At 46.7% G+C, this 19674-nt stretch overlaps 1 protein-coding gene across 2 annotated transcripts in view; it reads right to left on the bottom strand.

Annotated features, from left to right (window-relative positions):
• zfhx3b (zinc finger homeobox 3b) overlaps nt 1–19674 on the bottom strand; it is a 149477-nt gene that overhangs the window by 49796 nt on the left and 80007 nt on the right. For both annotated transcript variants that reach the window (XM_056607510.1, XM_056607509.1), the window contains exon 5: nt 10017–10248. In XM_056607510.1, the coding sequence (XP_056463485.1) occupies nt 10017–10248 (232 nt within the window). The remainder of the gene's footprint in view (nt 1–10016; nt 10249–19674) is intronic.

Below are 19674 nucleotides of genomic sequence, written 5' to 3'. Positions count from 1 at the left end.
TGGTGAGATGGTTATTTTCAATGTATTACTTGGCAGAAACTTGGGCTTATGTCCCTTTTATTTGCACAAATTGATCTCCTTTGAACAACGGGCAGAGATGAAAATATATGGAGTGAGAAAAAAGAGTGAGAGAGAGCGAGAGAGTGAGAGCCAGATGCAGAGCCAGAGCGAGCGAGCGAGAGAGAGATAGAGACAGCGAAAGAGAGAGCAAGAGAGAGCGAGTGTAAGAGAAAGAGAAAGAGAGAGAGAGAGAGAGAGAGAGAGAGAGAGAGAGAGAGAGAGAGAGAGAGAGAGAGAGAGAGAGAGAGAGAGAGAGAGAGAGAGGTAGAGAGAGAGAGAGAGAGAGAGAGAGAGAAAGACAGCGAGAGAGAGAGAGCGTGAGAGAGAGAGTGAGCGAGAGCGAGAGAGAGAGAGAGAGAGAGAGACTGTCTCCTTTCCATTTCCATTCACAGAGCAAAATGGATTTGGAGCACTCAATGCATTAATCAATCAATATCTCTCACTGTACATTGACAACCCGACCAAGTTATGAATGACCTTTGTAACAAAAAAGGACACTTAATGCACACAAGAATGCTTGTAGCTTAGTTACTCAGGCCCCTTTTTTATCACGCCTTATTACACCTTCACAAGGCTGAGGGCCATTAACACAAAATATGCCATGGTTATTCGATAGAAAATGTGCACAAAGAAAGGGTTGGAGGTGGCTGTAAAATATATATATATATATGTATATATATATATATATCAGTTTGTAAGCTGTGTCTTCCAGCAGCTTTTCACCACCTATATACATATACATTAATTAATTGTATACATTATTTTTCCTAGATTACATTCATAGAATGCCATTTAATATGGAAATACAACTGGCTGGGATGCATTATCTAAGCTACATAGATCACTGATTAACATGGAGACACTAGAATGATCAGCGTTGAAAACGTGTGCTTCATCGTTGCTGTGCGGCTCAAGTATCTAGTGATGTTTCCTATCTGTACACACGAGAACACCTGGAACAGCGTCACACTTGACACAATCCATCATAACAGGAGGCTCAGTGTCTACTTGGATATCAGTTTTTTAATTTTTTTTACACATCCGCTTAGAGGTTTATTGTATAATAGGAGGTTCATGAGTCATATTTCATTCAGTGCATTGCCTGTATTGCCCTGTATGTATGAATGCGCATATAGGTGTTTTTCCTTATATGAGTCTCCCTCGAAAAAAAACGAATGAAAACAACTTCATGATGTTTGAAATGTATTTTCCATGAGATTATCGTTGCAATATCTCATTTCATAATTTTTTTTACTTTGGTGGAAAGACTGGAATCCTAGTGTGATCAAGTCCAGTAATTCTCACTCACCGACAACATAAAAGCCGTATAAAACGCGCAAAATATCTGGCGGGTATCAAAATTGACTAAACAAACAATGGGGCTGTTAAAAAAAAAGCTCTCACTTCCCAACGTATTATAAGGGGGGGGGGGTTGCTGAAAGAGCGAGAGGAGAAGGCTTTCTCTGGTGAAAACGAGAGATGGTGGCCATACTAAAAGTCTGGGAACAGAAGTGGCAGAGAGGTGCTTCGTGCTGGGGGGTATATCTTTCAGTGGCTCCCCGCTCAGCGCTGGTGGAGCGTGGAAGTGAAGCGTGGAGACAGAGTGGAACGGACAGGAGCTGACTGCACAGACGGCCGGAGAAAAGGAGAGCACCGGCCACGAGGACAAGCTAATGCTATTGTGCTCCGGCGCACAATGGCTCCGGCAAAATGACTGTAGAAGGCCATTAAACAAAGGAGACATTGCCGTTCATTCTCCCGCCCCCACCCCCCCCCACCCCCCCACCCAATTAGATTCCTCTCCGGCCATTTTACATGACAAAACACATCCCGTTTGGGCTTATTTTAGCTGCCATACTGGCTCCTGTAGCGGCGTCAAGCCAATATGCTTAAAAACCTTCTGTCTGTTACTCTGACAGAACCGATGACAAGGATCCAAAAGGCAGCACTGTTCTTTATTCTATTACTCCCAAACAAATAGGTTGCACCCTGTCTGAAGCGCTTGGAATGGTCAACAAAGACCACAACACCAACACTGAGACTCGCTTGGTTTGGTACACTAGCGATTTTGGATATATTCAATATTCTCCATGCTAGTATGCAGCAAATATATAGCTTTAATCTTCACGATGATACACCAGTCTGGCTCGGGATTTCTGGGAATTTTCCAGCTTATATCTTCACCACCTGTTAATAGATATTTTTTTAAAGAACTGGTGGACATTGCAACTCCTGTAATTGCCTCCCCCTAATAGGTACATCATAACACTGGCTGGATAATATTACTGGTCTTGCAGGCGTGGATGTTTTGAATATCATTATAAATAACTGATGCAACTCCAATGTATTCATTCCAGGCTTGATTTGTAAATGTAAATTAGGATGCAGCAGTTCAGTAGGCACGCCATCTTTTGAAATGAATGACATGACATGGCTTGAGCAGAATTGTCTGTATATTGTGGCGATAGATGCTGCATTACGAAATAGAAAAAAATTGTGTATATATATAAGCAATCGCATGTCCTTTCACGTGTGTGTTATGACACTGGATCGACTGGATGCACAAGGCACTGAATTTTTACTTTGCAAGTAGCATGAACATTGAACTTAGCTCGCTTTATGAACAGTGGTTCATGCTGAATATTGGTTATGGTGTCGTCTCTGCCATTTCCCTAAGATATTTGACTTATCTCCATCCACATGCACTCTGTGGCTTTCACAGTGTTATAAGTATACATAATAATAAAGCTTTAAGATATTTTAGCCACGCCATCTTGTTTGTTGCCAAAAAACCCAAAATAATTCAATTAATTATTATTTTTGAAATTCCACAGCAATGGATTCCGACCATGCTTATCCTAGACTACACAATCCTACAAAAATAAATATAGTTATCAACCAATTTTCTTGTGCTGAAATAGCTAACTAGCTGTGATAAAAGCATACACTTTGATAGAGCCAAATGGATATCCAGCTATCTGTATCAAACGGTCTGAATAAAAGCAAAACAGCCAACTGAATCAACCACAGTATCCTAGCAATTCCACAATGCTCCTACAACACAGATACAATGCATAGTAAAGTAACACTCACAATGCTTGGAAACAAAGCTCTCAGGAAACAGACATTCACAGATCATGTTAGAAAACGTATGTACAGACGCACACACACACACCATCACACACACACACACACACACACACACACACACACACACACACACACACACACACACACACACACACACACACACACACACACACACACACACACACACACACACACACACACCCGTACACAGTGATTTTGACCTGGTCTTTGTCTGAGTTATCTTCAGGAGAGGGCATACTCCCTCCGCCTGCTGTGTTAGTTCCTCAGCCTGGACCTGATGTGAACCCACATCCACAGATCAAATCTTGCTCTCCGATTCCCCCCTTCCCCACAAAGGGCTGGTATTATATACGACTAAATAAAACTTTCCCTGCCTTGATTCAATACTTTCCCAAACTTCAACCCGCTCTTGTGTTGTCCACAGGCAAATTGAGCTGCCTTGCTTTGACAGCTAGTAAAATACTGTTCAGCCAACAGCAAAACATGGCAACAAATGTGAGTGTTTAACAATTTATCGGCTCTAGTTCCTCGCATACCTGGCACACAGTACATTTCTGTACAATCAATATATTAGATCAAAACATGTTGGGTAGGAGATCATAATGTGCCTTGGGGGGAATCCACACAAGTTGTATTTATAGAAGGGAAATCAAATAAAAGGTATACAATATTTCAACAACCATATAATCACCATCCGAGATAGTCCCATTGGAATTAGATCTAAATAACTCATGTGGCAGGCTACATTGATACACAATGAGAGTATAATAAGTGTATTCTACTCATTGTCTATGAATGATATGGTATAGAGGTGCTTTTCAGCGGCAGAGGAGCTGGCTTTAATGCGGTGTGATTAAACACAGACGACAGGTCCATTCAATACCTGAAGGGTAACCAAGAGGCTGCTTCAGATTACTATTAAGAAGCGGCACCAAACCTGGACGTATAACTCTGGAGACGCTGTATTCTAACCTTACCTCTAAACATCTACACGCACGGCCACCTCTGTACAGCCATATCAGAAAGTAAGTAATAATACCATGCCTACTTGTCTCTCCTTGACAAATTTAGCATCACCTCATATTCGTACTTCTCAGATTTTGACGCCATGACAGTCCTTCTATCTATCTATCTATCACCCCCACCCAGGCATGATTGACAGCCCACATGGATGCTGTGGTCACTTTGTGTGTGAGTATGTGTGTGGGGAGGGGGGAGGCACGAGGGGAGCTATGGGGGGCAGCTACTGTATTTCCTCCTTCCTCCTTTGCCCCACGCGCCTGCAACCCAGCACCCTTTGACACCCCTGGCCGTCCCCCCTGCTCTGCCGATACCCTGCAAGCAAGTGGAGCCCGGCGGCCCCGAGAATAGAACTCATTAACACATCTGAGGAGGTACAAATGAGATGGCGCTCCGAGGACAGACTGTCTATCTCGTGGATCAGCTTTCAAGGAAAGTGTCCGGTAATGACAGGAGAGAGGGAAACCAATATTATAATGTGCCGCTGGTCAACCCCCCCCCCCCCCCCCCCCCCCTCTCTCTCTCCCCTCTCCCCGCTGGCCACACACCTCATCGGTGGGGGGGGCTGGGGTGTGAAATACAGGCCTCCACCCGACGACATAGTGGAGATCCCTAGCCCCCATCACACTGTCTCTGTGTGCACACCTATGTGTGCACTCATCGATGGTACGGTCGGGATTATTTATGGTACGGCCGGCTCTTTATGGTATGGTATGCATGGAGGGACATATTTCAAATCATAACCGACAGTGATAGCAAAAGGAGGTTGTCCCCCTGCCAGTGACCACAGCGTGGCATTACTCAGAGCGAAAATACCTCATCAGGAGAAGAAGTAAAATATGGAAAGGGTTAGCATTTTTTTTTTTGATTTCGAAAAACCCTATCCTCAAATAGAACGGTGGCCTTTTGGTCAATTGCAACCGCTAAATGAGCCAGCGGAGGACTCCATAAGCCATCTATCAAGCAAAGGTTACATGGATGGTTCTGCACCGCTGGAAAAAAATCCATAAAGCCATCATTTTGACTTTTTAATAAATGCCTTGCCATTTCTAATATTCTCAAAATGAATAGTAATGTGCGGTATTAACAAATTTCCGGCCCATGCTCCATGGACAGCAAACAATTTCCTATGTTGACACGATGCCCCTCGGTCAAGGATTACGGGGCATGCGTCTGACGGGATCCGGGGCCCCCGACATGCCCTCCGGGGCCCTCCGACTCATCCGAGGCTGGCCACACCCTCCTATGCTCTGGGCATCACCAGAGCAATAACAGCCTTTATTAAAAGCGCATTGCGGCGCTGTCTGTCTATGCAACTTACTTAGATTGGCTATAATATGGCATGAAGAAAGGGTCTGGTGGTTTGAGGCCACAATATCCTGTTTCTGGGAAGGTTTACCTCGCGTTTTAACAAGCATGAATAAAGGAGGACATTCCAGAAAGAGGCTGTTGTCTGTTTCGCTACTGCCTGTGGGAGCAAAAAGCGCTCTGCATTTCATCCACGCATGCCATTAAGAGCGTGCTCGGGCTCAGTGCTGCTTTTACCTGGCTTCTGCAGATTTAGCCCATCTGCAGGACGCAATGAACTAATAACAGTGGCGGGGGCAAAGCTCAGGGAATATACAGCATACAAATGGAATAGCAGAAGAAGGGTGAAACTGAAACTAATGGCTTTAATGCGCGACATAGGGAGATCTATTTCAGGCCGGTCCGAAAAAAATAAAGGCTGAAGATAACTTCCATATTTCACTGTTTCCTATACTGTCAAGAACCTTAATCTGGACTGCAGGGTAATGGCCAACCCCTCCATTAAAGAGCGGCTATATTTAACCCTATAGGACATCTTTCAATGACAGAGATGGAGAGTAATGCATGTAGCAGAGAAAGCATATGGGGCAGTGAGACCCTGACTCTCAGGGTTTTACTACCGCTCGGGTGACCGCAAGAGAAACATGCCAACATAACACTCTACGCCACAACACACACACTCTCACATACACGTCACACACACACTGACGACGCTTGGAGAAATGTGTTCTTTCAAGAGGTAAAAGCCACTGAGCGCTTGCCCCGAAACACCCAGACCAGGGAGGACAAGCGACTGGGGAACGCCGTCCGTATCTGGGCAGGCGGCAGCAGACGATGTCTGGGGTCTGCCGCGCTGCAGCCAGCTCCTTCCCAGAGCGCCCAAGAGAGGGATTTCCTCTGGCGCGCTGAGAACCAAGCCGTCACAGCCCGCCGATCAAGGGCCTGCCATCTGGGACTCAGGCAGGGACTAATCCACTTTGTCAACCAACTCAAGGTTTTTTCCTCCATACCAGCTACCTTAACACACATCCATGCAAAGTGTCTGCATAGAAATACTGCCACTGAAACGGTTTGTAATTTGCGCACACACACACACACACACACACACACACACACACACACACACACACACACACACACACACACACACACACACACACACACACACACACACACACACACACACACACACAGATTTGAGTTGTTCACACATTTAACATGTGTGTGTAAAATCATAACTTATTTTTCTTGTTCCACTGGTTCTGCCTTCCGCTGTGCTGGTGCCGTACTAACTGGCAGGAGTACCGCCACCCTGGGGTGCTATTTAACTTTGCCCTTTTTAAAAGGCATGATCTCATTCTGTTCTGCGCTCAAAAAATAACTTTGGTCGATTAACTGTTATGAAATGAGAAACCTCAATGTGTCACCGAGCCATATGCCCCGGCGAACATCAATCATTAAAAATATTATAGTGCCATCATATGCTCGAGTGTCATAGTCCTCCTCTTGCACACGCAGGCTACTAAAACAGTCTCCTATTCCCCTTGTTACACTCATCCCCTCCTCCTTTCTATCTCTTCCCCACCGTATAATCTCTAGCTCATGTTCTAGCACACAGAGAGCGGGAGAGAGAGCGAAAAAAAAGACACTGTTTACCATTAACACTGCACGCTAACCTTAACTCTAACCCTGAAAATACCTATAATTATCTCATCCATCACATTTCATCCTTTAGTAGCCACTAATTAAACCGGCTTTATTTCACCAAGACACGAGTGGGTGCCTTTTGCGATCTTTCGACAATCATAATACACAGAGCAAACTAAAAAAGCCCTGGTGCTGCTGCAGGAGGTTGGCTCAGGCCAGTTGTACTGCCCTGGTCCCTGGGCTCCTCGCACGCAGGGCAGCTGTGTAAGGGCTGGGGGTCCCTGCCAGCCCTCCTTTGTTTCCCGCAACAGAGGAAGGGTTAAGGAAGACAAATGGGAGGCCAAGCCACAGAGCAAAACGCCTAAGCAGCACATTTTCGGTGGGTGGGGGAAGAATTAAAACAATGCACGCCTTTTTATCCCTGTGTTGGTCTAATTAGGAGGGAAATTCATCTCTGCTGCCCCGGCCGCACCATGGACACAGAGGCCCAGGGGAGACATGTGCCATCAGATGCCTCCTCTCTCTCTCTCTCTCTCTCTCGCTCTCTCTCTCTCTCTCTCTCTCTCTCTCTCTCTCTCTCTCTGTCTCTCGCTCTGCCTCGCTCCCTCCTTAGAGCGATGGCCATGGTATGCCACGTGGATGAGTGCAATCACAAAGGCTTGAATTATACCAGTCATATTTTATTGTTCAGTAGAATCCTCTTTTTTCTCTCCATGTTGTTTTTGGTAAAGTTTCCAGGATATAAAGAAAAGAAAAAGGTTTGATAAGAATTTCTGCCAAGGCAAGATTTGAACTTCTGTTTAACCATACCCTCTGAGCTGGAGACAGTGAGGGGGTACTGCTGGCTTAAGGGGGAATACCCTGACCAGGTTAGCGGTTAGGACCTCAAACTCCAGCCAAGCTAGAAGTGGGCGAGCGGAATCAAAGTCTGGCTGACCCAGAAATCTGCGTCCAACGTTGTTTTAACAAGCTGGGACGCGTTCCACAGCCACTTTTGCACTTATGCCTCAAACACAAAACAGAGACTCAAGCCTCAGCAGAGCCTTGAGGAAATTAAATATTACACTGAGTGGTTCTGGCCTTTTTTTCAACAAACCTCAGAGATGGTGGACTGAGCAAGTCGATGGCAGTGTTAAGAACACTGCATTTCGTTGGGAGAAAACATATTGATTCAGATGAGACCTTGGAGGACCTTTGAAAAATTCACAGCACTCACGTTTGCGTTCATCCAGAGCAAAAATATCAAATAAAAAATAAATATCAAGATACAAGACTTGGGACTACATCATTGTTGACTTCATTTCATGTTACAGACTGTTGCAAATCATGCTTAAAAGGTATAAATGGTAAAGGGTATAGAGCCGGCGCAGGACGGAAGATGGTCTATGTCCAGATTCCTCCACCCTGACAGAGGCAGGGCAGACAGCGATGGCTCATAGCGCGGAAGTCTCTCCGTCTGTAGCAGAGCCTGTCAACTGCAATTAGTACTAAAACCCCTTCAAGCTTTGACATGGCATTGGCATTTCAAGCTAATAAAGCAAACTGCAATAAATACACAAACAATTTCTGTCCCAAACAGACACGTCGCTAAGCTCCTAGCCCCTCCCCCCCCTCTGTTTCAACCCCGTGGCCCCTTCCTCTTGGCGTTGCATGTTCACTTGTCCACTGTATGACGGTCATTAACATATTTGGAGTGCAGCGAGCAGAAAGCTTAATTGTCCCTAATTGCTTGGCTAAATATGTTCTCTAATGATTTGCTTCAGATCTGCAACTGCCTTTTTGCGCAATTTCCTGGCTGTTGGCTTCATTATCCCTGCCTCCTTGGAACAAAGCGTCTTCACAGGCTGACCCCCCCCCCCCCCCTTCCCAACCCCCCCCCCGCCACCCCTCCTTCCCCCATCCACATCATCCACATTACAGAGAGAGAGAGGGAGAGAGAGAGGGAGAGAGAGGGGGGGGGGGGGGGGGTGGAGTTTGCGACTGCAGCAGTGGTTCTCTTCTGAAGGGACGCACAATAGAGGGCCCTTTGTCAGAGGCCGGGAGTCGTTGGAAAAGTAAATCTCGCTAGGAAAGGGTGTTAATTGACCACATCTGACTGGTTCTAATGTGTCTAGAGTATACGTTCGTAGTCCAGCCCTTTGTTTCACTAAATCTGTCGATGTAGCATGCTCTTTATTCGTTGTTTTGGGTTAGTTTCAGTCGTTTTGTTGCTGCTGCTGTCCATGTTGCCAGGTTCCTCCTCCGGGATAGCTCTGTCCCAACTTCTAAACTGGGAAAATATAAATCCCTATAACTCTCTCAAACAGTGGTCCCTTCCGTGACTGACTCAACAAAAGTAGCTCAAAAGAGGCATCATTACGTTTTACATAACCGAACAAATGAACACTGTTTACATAAAACAGCGAAAGCAACACACAGACACAACAACACAGTTGCTGTACCATTAGACAAGCAAAACAAACAAAACAGAACATAAATTATACATTTAAATTCTTTCGCCTCCAACGAGGAACCTAATTAAATGGAGAGCTCCAAGAACGAAGGGGAACCCACACCAGAGGGGTCAGGCGAAGGGAGTAGTAAAGTTCAGAAGAGGAGACATACTTCAAAGAGGAGGCAGAGAGAGAGAGAGAGAGAGAGAGAGAGAGAGAGAGAGAGAGAGAGAGAGAGAGAGAGAGGGAGAGAGAGAGGGGGAGAGAGAGAGAAAGAGAGAAGAGAGAGAGAGAGAGAGAGAGAGAGAGAGAGAGAGAGAGAGAGAGAGAGAGAGAGAGAGAGAGAGAGAGAGAGAGAGAGAGAAGAGAGAGAGAGAGAGAGAGAGAGAGAGAGAGAGAGAGTGAACGAGTGAAAAACACGTCTGCCGGGGCTCTGACCTGTGTCGGACGAGGGGCATTTGCGTATGGTGAAGATGGTGCCCAGGTCCTCCTCCTCCTCCGGCAGGCCCTTCTGCAGGCGCTGGAGCTTCCGCAGGCTCTCGCTGCGCTGGTGCTTCATGGAGCGCACATGCTGGATGAGGTTGAGCTTGGCCTTGGTGGAGTAGCCGCACAGCACGCAGTGGTAGTAGCAGGCCTCGCCCTCCACCGCGTGTTCATGCTGCTGCAGGTGCTGTTCAGAGAGAGAGAGAGAGAGAGAGAGGGGGACGGCAGACGGTGAGCGACTGTGAGACAAGTTATTTTCTTTTTGCATTTTTACAAACTAGGGGAGGCTAGGGCCGACCGCCGGCTAAATTTCACTTCCACAGACGGGCCAAATGAACAAATCAATTCCCAATCAGGGCCCCGTTGTTTAACGGCCAGGCCGTGCGGGAGGGTAGGGGGGTGGGGGGCCACCGTGCGGCCCCCGCGTGCGCCGATGCCTACACGCCACGCCGGGCCGCGCTACGGTGTCTGTATCAGCGGGGCTAACAGGACCGGAGAGGGGCCTGCCAGGCGGGTGGCCCCTGAGGGCCCGGGATGAAGGGGCGGGGGGGGGAGGGGGAGGTAGACTCACACATCAGCCACCCTTCAGAAGCCTTGGGTCTACACGCTGCAGTGGGGGAAAAGGGGGCCATTGATCCCCTTCACTCAGCACAAGCCTCCCCGTCTCCGAGAAGGAAACTCCAAACATCGGCCTGTTTCACGCATGAAACGCTCAATATTGATCACCGCGCGGCAAGTCCTAGCTCGGAACTGTGTCTGTGTGTCAGGTGGGTGTGTGTGGGTGTGTGTTTGTGTGTGTGTGTGTGTGTGTGTGCGTTCTCAAGCAATGTAGGACATTCCACAGGAAAGGGATGACCTTCAGAGGAGAAATCAGCCTCGGTATTGACCCGTCAGTCCCCTTCGTGCCCCCCCTCCCTTAAGGCCCAGCTGCCAGTCATTGCTCCCCCCCCCCCCCCCCAAACCAAACACACACACACACACACACACACACACACACACACACACACACACACACACACACACACACACACACACACACACACACACACACACACACACACACACACACACACACACACACACACACCCGTCGTTTTGGCGGTGGTGTTGGGTGGTGTTGACACCGTGCCAAACAACCTATTGTGGCAAACCCAGCCCCAGCATGTCTTCACACCACACAGCTCTATTCTAATAGCCCACCCTCACCCATTATGGAGCGGGCCGGGTCAGGCTAGGCCACAGAGCAGCCCGCCCTCAGCCACCAAAGCACCAAAGCCTGATAGCTTCAGATTGTTTACGATACAGGACGGGGGCTGTCTTCTGGTGGTATGTTGTCTCACAAGCCCTTGAGTCTCGCAAGAGTGGGCTTCATCATCGCCTCACTGCCTTTGGCCTGGAATTTGTTCTCATGCTTCAGTTATGATCACCACCGTACTTCAATATGCTAATAGTATAATGGATTGTGCATAACTATGTGCATATATGTGTCTTTTGTGTTTTGTTTTAGGGAAATGCAAGACTACTGGTCGTCGGATTTCCACAAATTACACTTCTTCATAAAGGGAAATATACAACAACCTGTTAGCATGACCACAGAACACCAAAGCAATATTATATATTTAACCATATTACATGGATACCATAACAAAATATGATGTTGAAAAGAAACAATAAAAATGTCTCAAACAATCATTATTATATCATGTCTCATAACAATTATATGTTTCGTAATATCGTTAAGATACTTTCCTTTCTCTTGTTTAAACTTCAATTATATGGTCATTTCTAATTGCTTTTGGGCTTTTCAAATGTATTCAATTCAATGCAGTCTCATATTTCTCAGTTCTGCACCTAAAGTGTGCATTAGGACGAAGCTTCCAGGAAAAGAAATAGGGGTCCCCCCCTCCCCCCACCCACACACACACACTCCTTTCTTTTGGCGGTGATCCCCGCAGCTCGGTGTAATAGAGTTATTAGGTGATTGTAAAAGGCTCTGTGTCTCTGCATGCTCTCCTTTCTCGCCTCGTTTGAAGCCGCCCATGATGTCATTGAATAGGTGCTGCTGGATATTGTGTGTGTGAGTCGTACCCCCCCCCCCCCCCCTCCGATCACCCCTCTGTGCACACGTGTTGTATCTGAACTCAAGAAGAAGGGATGGGGGGGAGGGGGGAACCTGAGAAACAGATTTAATAGCAGATAGCACCAAATCCATCGCGCACACGGTTTCTCAGTCACTATACAGATGTCTTGAATTAAACCCCCCCCCCCCCAAAAAAATTACTTTGCTTCCCTTATATGACTCAAGGTTAAAACAAAAAAAGAAATCTACAAAGACGGGAAAAAAAAATAAAACCCTGACAGCACCTGACCTACACTTCAAAGCTGCTCTCACAATGTAGGGGGAACAAAAAGGCCCTGGGAATTTAACAGCTTGCCATAAAAAGAAGAGGATTTATACAGAAGCGAACTGGAAACTGCCATATTTCACTGTATGGCAGAATGTCCTGGATGCCGGTCCCGTAGAGCCAACAACACGGGTCTCTACTGGCTGCACCTGTACAGACAATATTCTCCGGGGGCCCCTGAGAGAGAGACGCTGCTCCGGAGCTGAGCTAACCGATGAAGAGCGATGTGTGATGTGGGGGCCCCTTGCTTCACAAATGTTCTGGGAAGACCCGAAGGAAAACCGGAGCTTTCCAGAGGTTGGAGCTCATGTCAGCCATAAGGAGCGCAACTCTCTGATCATCAGATGGGGAAAAAAAACCTGGATCTCACTTACTCACTCCAGCTCCCCTTTATGAACACAGACGGGATGCGAGCCCAGCGACAAAGACAATGTCAACGCAGACACTTAAACTGACACATACTCACAGGCACACACACACAAACACATGATTACACAATATGCACACACACACACACACACACACACACACACACACACACACACACACACACACACACACACACACACACACACACACACACACACACACACACACACACACACACACACACATATACGTAGAGAGAAGAAGAAAAAAAGTCACATGAAACATAATAACGCATGAGACGCGGCCTATGTCTGTTTCCTATGATCCCACAGTGAAGCCTCTAGTTGATAAATCACCTCCAACTGGAGTGCAGGAATTTGGCAGCCTAATGAAAAAGTCATGTTGGGAGAGCTTGGATGAGCTGGCCTACCTTGCTCTGGGCTTTCTAAGCACCCCATAGAGGCCCCATCAGGAACAGAGCAGGAGAGAAGAAAAGATGGAGGCAACCTGATCGTCGCCGGCAACGCAGCTCTCCTTTCTCCCTTCACTACTTTGACTGGACTGGGGAATGCATATAGGAAACAGCAGTTTTACGGCTGAGCTGATCGGTTGAGTGTGAGAGTGAAAGGAAGGAGGAGAAAAAGAAAAAAGGAAACGAAAGAAAGAAAGAAAAAGGTTGTGTGGGCAAACACAATGATGGAGACAAATTGCGTGTGTGTTTGTGTGTGTGTGTGTGTGTGGGGGGGGGGGGTTGTGTGTGTGGATGTGTATGTGCCAGGTTTCTACTGGTTTTCTACTGCAATTCAAAATGGCATGGCCCATTTGATCCTGCCAAGTAGTGAATCATAATGATCCCTTATTCTTCATTACGACACACACTTTATGGTCAAACAATAGCATCCCTTTAGCGCTATAGGCTACATAAATATATGTGACTCTTTGAATTACGTACCAATGGCACACAGCCTAAACATTATTCTAATTCAATGTCTAGTGATTTATATGTAGCGAGACTCTGAGTCAGATATTACAATTTATATTACTATTTCCAGGGAGTTCAACTTGCTGTTGCTAGATTAATTGGTTAAAAAAAAAGGAAAAACACCTGTAATACTTATTTTTCCTCATTAAATCACTATTGGTAAGGTTACTTATTACATTGTTTCTTCATTTCCAAAAAGAAATTTGGTTGCCATTTCTAACTTCTCTGCTGCTGACAGGAGTGTGTTGCGTGTGTGTGCGTGTGTGTGAGTGTGTTGCGTGTGTGTGTGTGAGTGTGTTGCGTGTGTGTGTGTGTGTGTGTGTGTGTGTGTGTGTGTGTGTGTGTGTGTGTGTGTGTGTGTGTGTGTGTGTGTGTGTGTGTGTGTGTGTGTGTGTGTGTATGTGTGTGTGTGTGTGTGTGTGGTGTGTGTGGGGGCTGAAGCACTACTCTGCCTGTTCAGGTGAGAGGGAGACATGTTGGTGATGTGGGCGCCTCCCCATTCTCTCTCTGACAACTTGACACCGCACCTCGGCCCTCTGAGTGGGCAATGCGCGCCTGTATCGGTTGCAACGCCCACCCAAAGCACTGCATGCATCGGCACTTCTATCCACTCCAAGGCAAAGTCAAATTGGACCTTTAACACACAGAACTGTGTGGTTGCTGGGACTAGCCCGGCTATTATAGTGCGATGGTGGAGGTGGGCTTTACTGGAAGGTTGGAAGAGAGATGCAGAGCCAATCCAAGCCAGTAAATCCACAGAATGGTTCCCAGTAGGACACTAAAATACAGTTTGTATAGACATACACACACACACACACAGACACACAGACACACACACACACACACACACACACACACACACACACACACACACAAAAACACATACACAACAAACACGTACATATGAACAGAATGTTGGTCAGCAATGAACACACACATACATACAAACACATACACCCCCACACACACACGCACACACAACACAACAGACACATAAATGCGCTGAAGGCCACATAGCATTACGATCATTCCCTAATTTCCACCATTAAATTTGGCAGTGCTGTTAATACAAAATTAATGCATTAAAACAGATGACTATCCATGAGCTAAATGGCTATCAATTCGGAGAGAGCTGCCAAATTCCCTCTGTGAGAGCTGGTGAGTATCTGCCTGTATATTGCTTTGTAATTATCTCCCTGATTCTAGGCACTTAGAGGTAAAGTGTGTGTGTGTGTGTGTGTGTGTGTGTGTGTGTGTGTGTGTTGTGCGTGTGTGGTGTGTATGTGTGTTTGTGTGTGTGTGTGTTGTGCGTGTGTGTGTGTGTGTGTGTACATGAGAAAGAAAGACACAGCTAACCACACCGATAAGCCCACAATGCACTGCAGCGCTACACAGCCCCTTAGTGCCTTTCACATGAATAAGGAGGACCTATCCTGTGATAAACCGGTGTCGCGGTCGTCATGGTTTCGCCAACGACTGAGTGCACATTTACAAGCTCTACACAAGACGTGGCGATGATGACTTCGATGTCAAGTAGCACTTTTGTTTCGCGGACACAGTGATGTCATGGCAGCAATAACAGGCGGTGAGCTCATTGTGCTACACTGTGAATAGAGACAATGAGATGTGCCTGTTGGGCTGAAAAAACACCCTGGTGAAAAGTAAACACTACGGAGTAGCTCAAATCTCAGTGGGTCGCCTCTCCCTGACAGGGTGAGCGTATGGAGAATCCCACTGCAGAGGAATCCCCCGGGGAACCCCACTGTACCCCCGTATGCTGAGGTGCTGAGTACAGATTGCCCTGTGCTTCCTTCCTGCGCCCCACCCTCTTAAAGCTCAACCTCGCACCCAAGTTCAGTGAGATGCGTGAGAGTATCCACTGCAGGCAGCAACATGCCCAGGATTGAGCATGGAGACGACAGGCGGGTGGGGGGGGGGGGTGGACAAGGTGTTCCAGGCTTAGACTGCACACCTACGACCTGACGCCTCGTGTGTTTTCACGACACTGTTTGTTCTATAGGGCTTGGCCTCTTTCTGAAACGGCCCCCGCTTCAATGTGTGTTCTCAATACGGATGTACCGCACCGATGATCCATCACTCCCAGCAATAAAACAATAGCATTAAATACAGCCTGCATGTTTGTCTTTAGCAGAGAGAGCGAGAGAAACGGGTTCACCTCCTTCAACGGGGAGGCTGCAGGGGGGGAGGATAAGATGGATAGCTGTAGGAGTCCTTAGAGAGATTGGGCTTAACATTGGTCAATGAAACAAAGTAGCCTAGGAGGGCTAACGGAGAGACCTAAAGACAATGCGGCCGGGGGGGCGCTCCACTCCCACCACTCTCACTTACTTTAACATTAAATAAAGCAATAATTATTGAATTCCCTTTGAATGAGTAAGATGCGAGGAAGTAAACAATGGGAACATAATTGCAGAGGAAAGGCAATCAATGCAACCAGTCATTTGGGCCATGTTGAATGCGTAGGCCGCTGTAGACTAGAACGCGTTTGTGTGTGTGTGTGTGTGTGTGTGTGTGTGTGTGTGTGTGTGTGTGTGCGTGTGCGCGTGTATGTGTGTGTGTGTGTGTGTGTGTGTATGTGTGTGTGTGTGTGTGTGTGTGTATTTGTGTATGTGTCTCAGTTAGTGTGTACACGGCACGGTTCGTACACATGTGTGGGTGAGTGTGTGTGTGTGTGTGTGCGTGTGTGTTTGTTTCTGGGCGTGTGCACGCTTGCATGAGCGTGTGCAATGCACCCCCTTGCATCCATGTGCAAATTTGTTTCGGTGCCAGAGAGCGGGCAAAGCGGCCTGCGATGCACGGCGTTGTGACAAGAGGCTGAATAATGCCCTCTCGCACACCCAGGCACAGAACAAGCGTCGGGTAATCCCTCCTTCAATAATGACCCAGGGCTCTAAACAATAGCTCTCAATCAGCTGATCAATGTGTCCCACATAATTCATGGGCGAGCCTCAGTGTCTGAGGCAGGGGAGAGTGTGTGCAGCAGCGGGGAGGTGGAGGGATCAATGCCCTGCACGGTGATAATGAGACCGGGGCCTATGCCCACAGGACCACCACCGAGGTGGCCGGGGGGGGCGCTCACCGAGGACATTTGGATAAGCATGGCTCTCCATACGTAATGCGCGCTCTCTAATCGCCACCGTGAGATCAACACAGCTTCCCCCCCTCGTCTTAATGAGCCCGGTGCCTGCTTTTCTGGGACACGCGGCAAAGTGGGGGAAATGGGCAGGACGTGATGAGGGAATCCCAGCCAAAATAAAACAAAACAAACAGTACACCGTATGAATGGGAAGCGGTTACCCTCTTCTTTTAGGAGCTAATTAACAGCTTAACCTCCTGGTGCTTTTATGAATGTCACGCTGGCAGGGGCTTTGCCAACATTGCAGTACAGTACGTTTGCCTGCAGGGGGCGACAACTGGGAGGGGGTTCCAGGCAACTGTTATGGCTACTTGATGACATCTGTACCTGCCAGGTACCATCTGGAAGTTGACAAGGGGCGAATCTGGACATGCTCGTCTCCCTCTCTCCGTAACATCCCACATTTCTGCGTCAACAACGCAACCCACATTTTTGGGACAGGAGTAATTGCAATTATTCGGACGGAACTGTGAAAGAATGTGTTTTGTTTCCAACGGGAGACAAAAGCAAAGGGCACAACAAGGATAACAATCCCCTTTTTAGGTATTGATGTCTCCATTTCTTTGTGGGAAGTTGAGATGTTCGATGTTTTTACTAGTGGTGACAAAACAGCGAGTTAAAGGGCAGCTGGTCTGCTGAGACGTACATTTAACTGTTTCAGTGGCGTCAGATGGAAGAAACAAATAGTTATTGTCTCCTGAGTGGCATTTAGTTACAGGCAGTGGGACTGTGTGTCGTGTACCTCATTGAGACAAAGAGGTGCGCCAGATATTTGCATTATAGGTAAATGTGCTACACATTGTGCATTTTGAATAGGTAAAAGGACACCACGACGAAAAAAGCGCCCAATGCTCTGATACATGTGTCTAATGTAACACAGGCCACTTCACAACTTGACGTTTGAAGAGATATTGGATTGCATTCAGCTAGTTGAGGAGCCGCTATGGAAAAAGTGCGGAAGTCAGAATGCGGATATTTGCATAATGAGCAAGGAAGCGAATACAGATCTCACGTCGGTCGATGGAGAGGCATGTTGAGACACATGTTCATGTATGCTCTGGCTTCAATCCATCTGTATCCTGATAGGAACAACACAATGTGGACGCGCCATGTATGTCAATAGGCACGTATACAGGCTAGGAAGCCAGCAGTGGCTATGGGTCAGAGCTGAATGATTAGGGCTCCAACACTAGCCCCAACCGTGTGTCCATTGTTGTTCTTTGATGATCTCCCGATTCCTCCTGTTCGTTGACATAGCTATGCAATGAAGTGAGCAGTCTCTTCAGACTTTGTATTAGCAAGCTTTTGCCTCTGGTGTTCTCAGTTTGGAAGTGTAAATATTTCATTAGCACATAATTGGTTGCTGCTTCAGGCGATGCAATACGGCAGTGTTGTACCACTGTATGTTTTCTCCCTTTCTTGTTCTTTTTAATGCAAAATTCATTGAGAAGCGGTGTAAAGCGAGAGCGTGTTTGAAATACCCGCAGTGGAAGTGTCAGGGCTGTTCATACATGCACTCAGCCCGAGCCAACTACACACACTAACTAATTAACATCAGCGATGACAGGCTCAGCCCAAGTCAATATTTAACCCAGCACTTCTTAAGCAGCTATCTTTATTAGTAACAATGAGGCGACAAACCAGGCAACAATGCTTTGGAGAAGCATCCAACTTAACTCCTCTCAACTCCTCCTAAAAAATGTAAATTAATGAACGTGGGGGTTGAGTGGAAGTGGAGAGCGTCTATATATATATATGTGTGCACTTGTTGTTATGCCACATGAAGCACCTTGTTGAAGAGTGAAACTGTTGTGTACAAGTGTTCTTGTGCCAGTCCACACTCCCACAGGTTTTACCTGGATTTGGGGTCAATAGCGAGTAGAAGTACTGAAAAACCTACTCACAATAAAAGTGAAAAAGTTGCATGACTGCTCATGTATAAATAATATTTATACACATACAAAATGCCACCGATATTAACAGTGTATACATATGCAGTATACATAGAGTATATATATGTTTATCGAATATGTATGTAGTTATGCATATTGTCTGTATACAAGTATAGTTTCGCTTTCTTGTTTGACCCCTCTGTTGGAAAACACTGCCCACTTCATTCCCCGAAGCATTCTCTATGCTAGCCCTCATAAATGGTCGCCGCTGCTAAGACAAATTTTTAATAGGTCATTCGGTTGGTTGCACTCATTAGCCATACAAAAAACATTACTCCACTTTCCATAAAAAAAAGAATACAAAGTGCTCATTGATCAGGTCGATCAATGCAGGATCAATAACCTAAACCCTCATCATTCCCAGTGCGGCATAATTACAGCTGAGATATGACCGTCATCACTAAAAATCAAACACAAACCCGGCTAATTGGAGGCAGCCTATTGCTGGCAAAAAGCTTTCCAGAGCCTCTGAGAGACTTCTGATGGCCGCATCGGTGCGTCCCAAAATAACTGCTCATGCCATTAGTGAGTGTCATTGCAGAGGTCATTGTGTTGGCTGCCCATTTTGGGGACAACTAAAACAGGGCGCAGTCTACTCCCACACAATGGGCCTTTGCATCTCACTCCTGGTGAACATTTCAACATGTGGGTTGTAAGCGGGCATTAGGCTTTTTCGTTTTTTATGACCCATGTGATGTTAATTTGATTTGGGTCTTCGATGTGTATGTGTTCATGTGTCCTTATAACC

This window comes from Gadus chalcogrammus, chromosome 14, assembly GCF_026213295.1.
Source record: "Gadus chalcogrammus isolate NIFS_2021 chromosome 14, NIFS_Gcha_1.0, whole genome shotgun sequence".
NCBI lineage: Eukaryota > Metazoa > Chordata > Actinopteri > Gadiformes > Gadidae > Gadus > Gadus chalcogrammus.
This window is presented reverse-complemented; position numbering and strand designations above follow the sequence as displayed.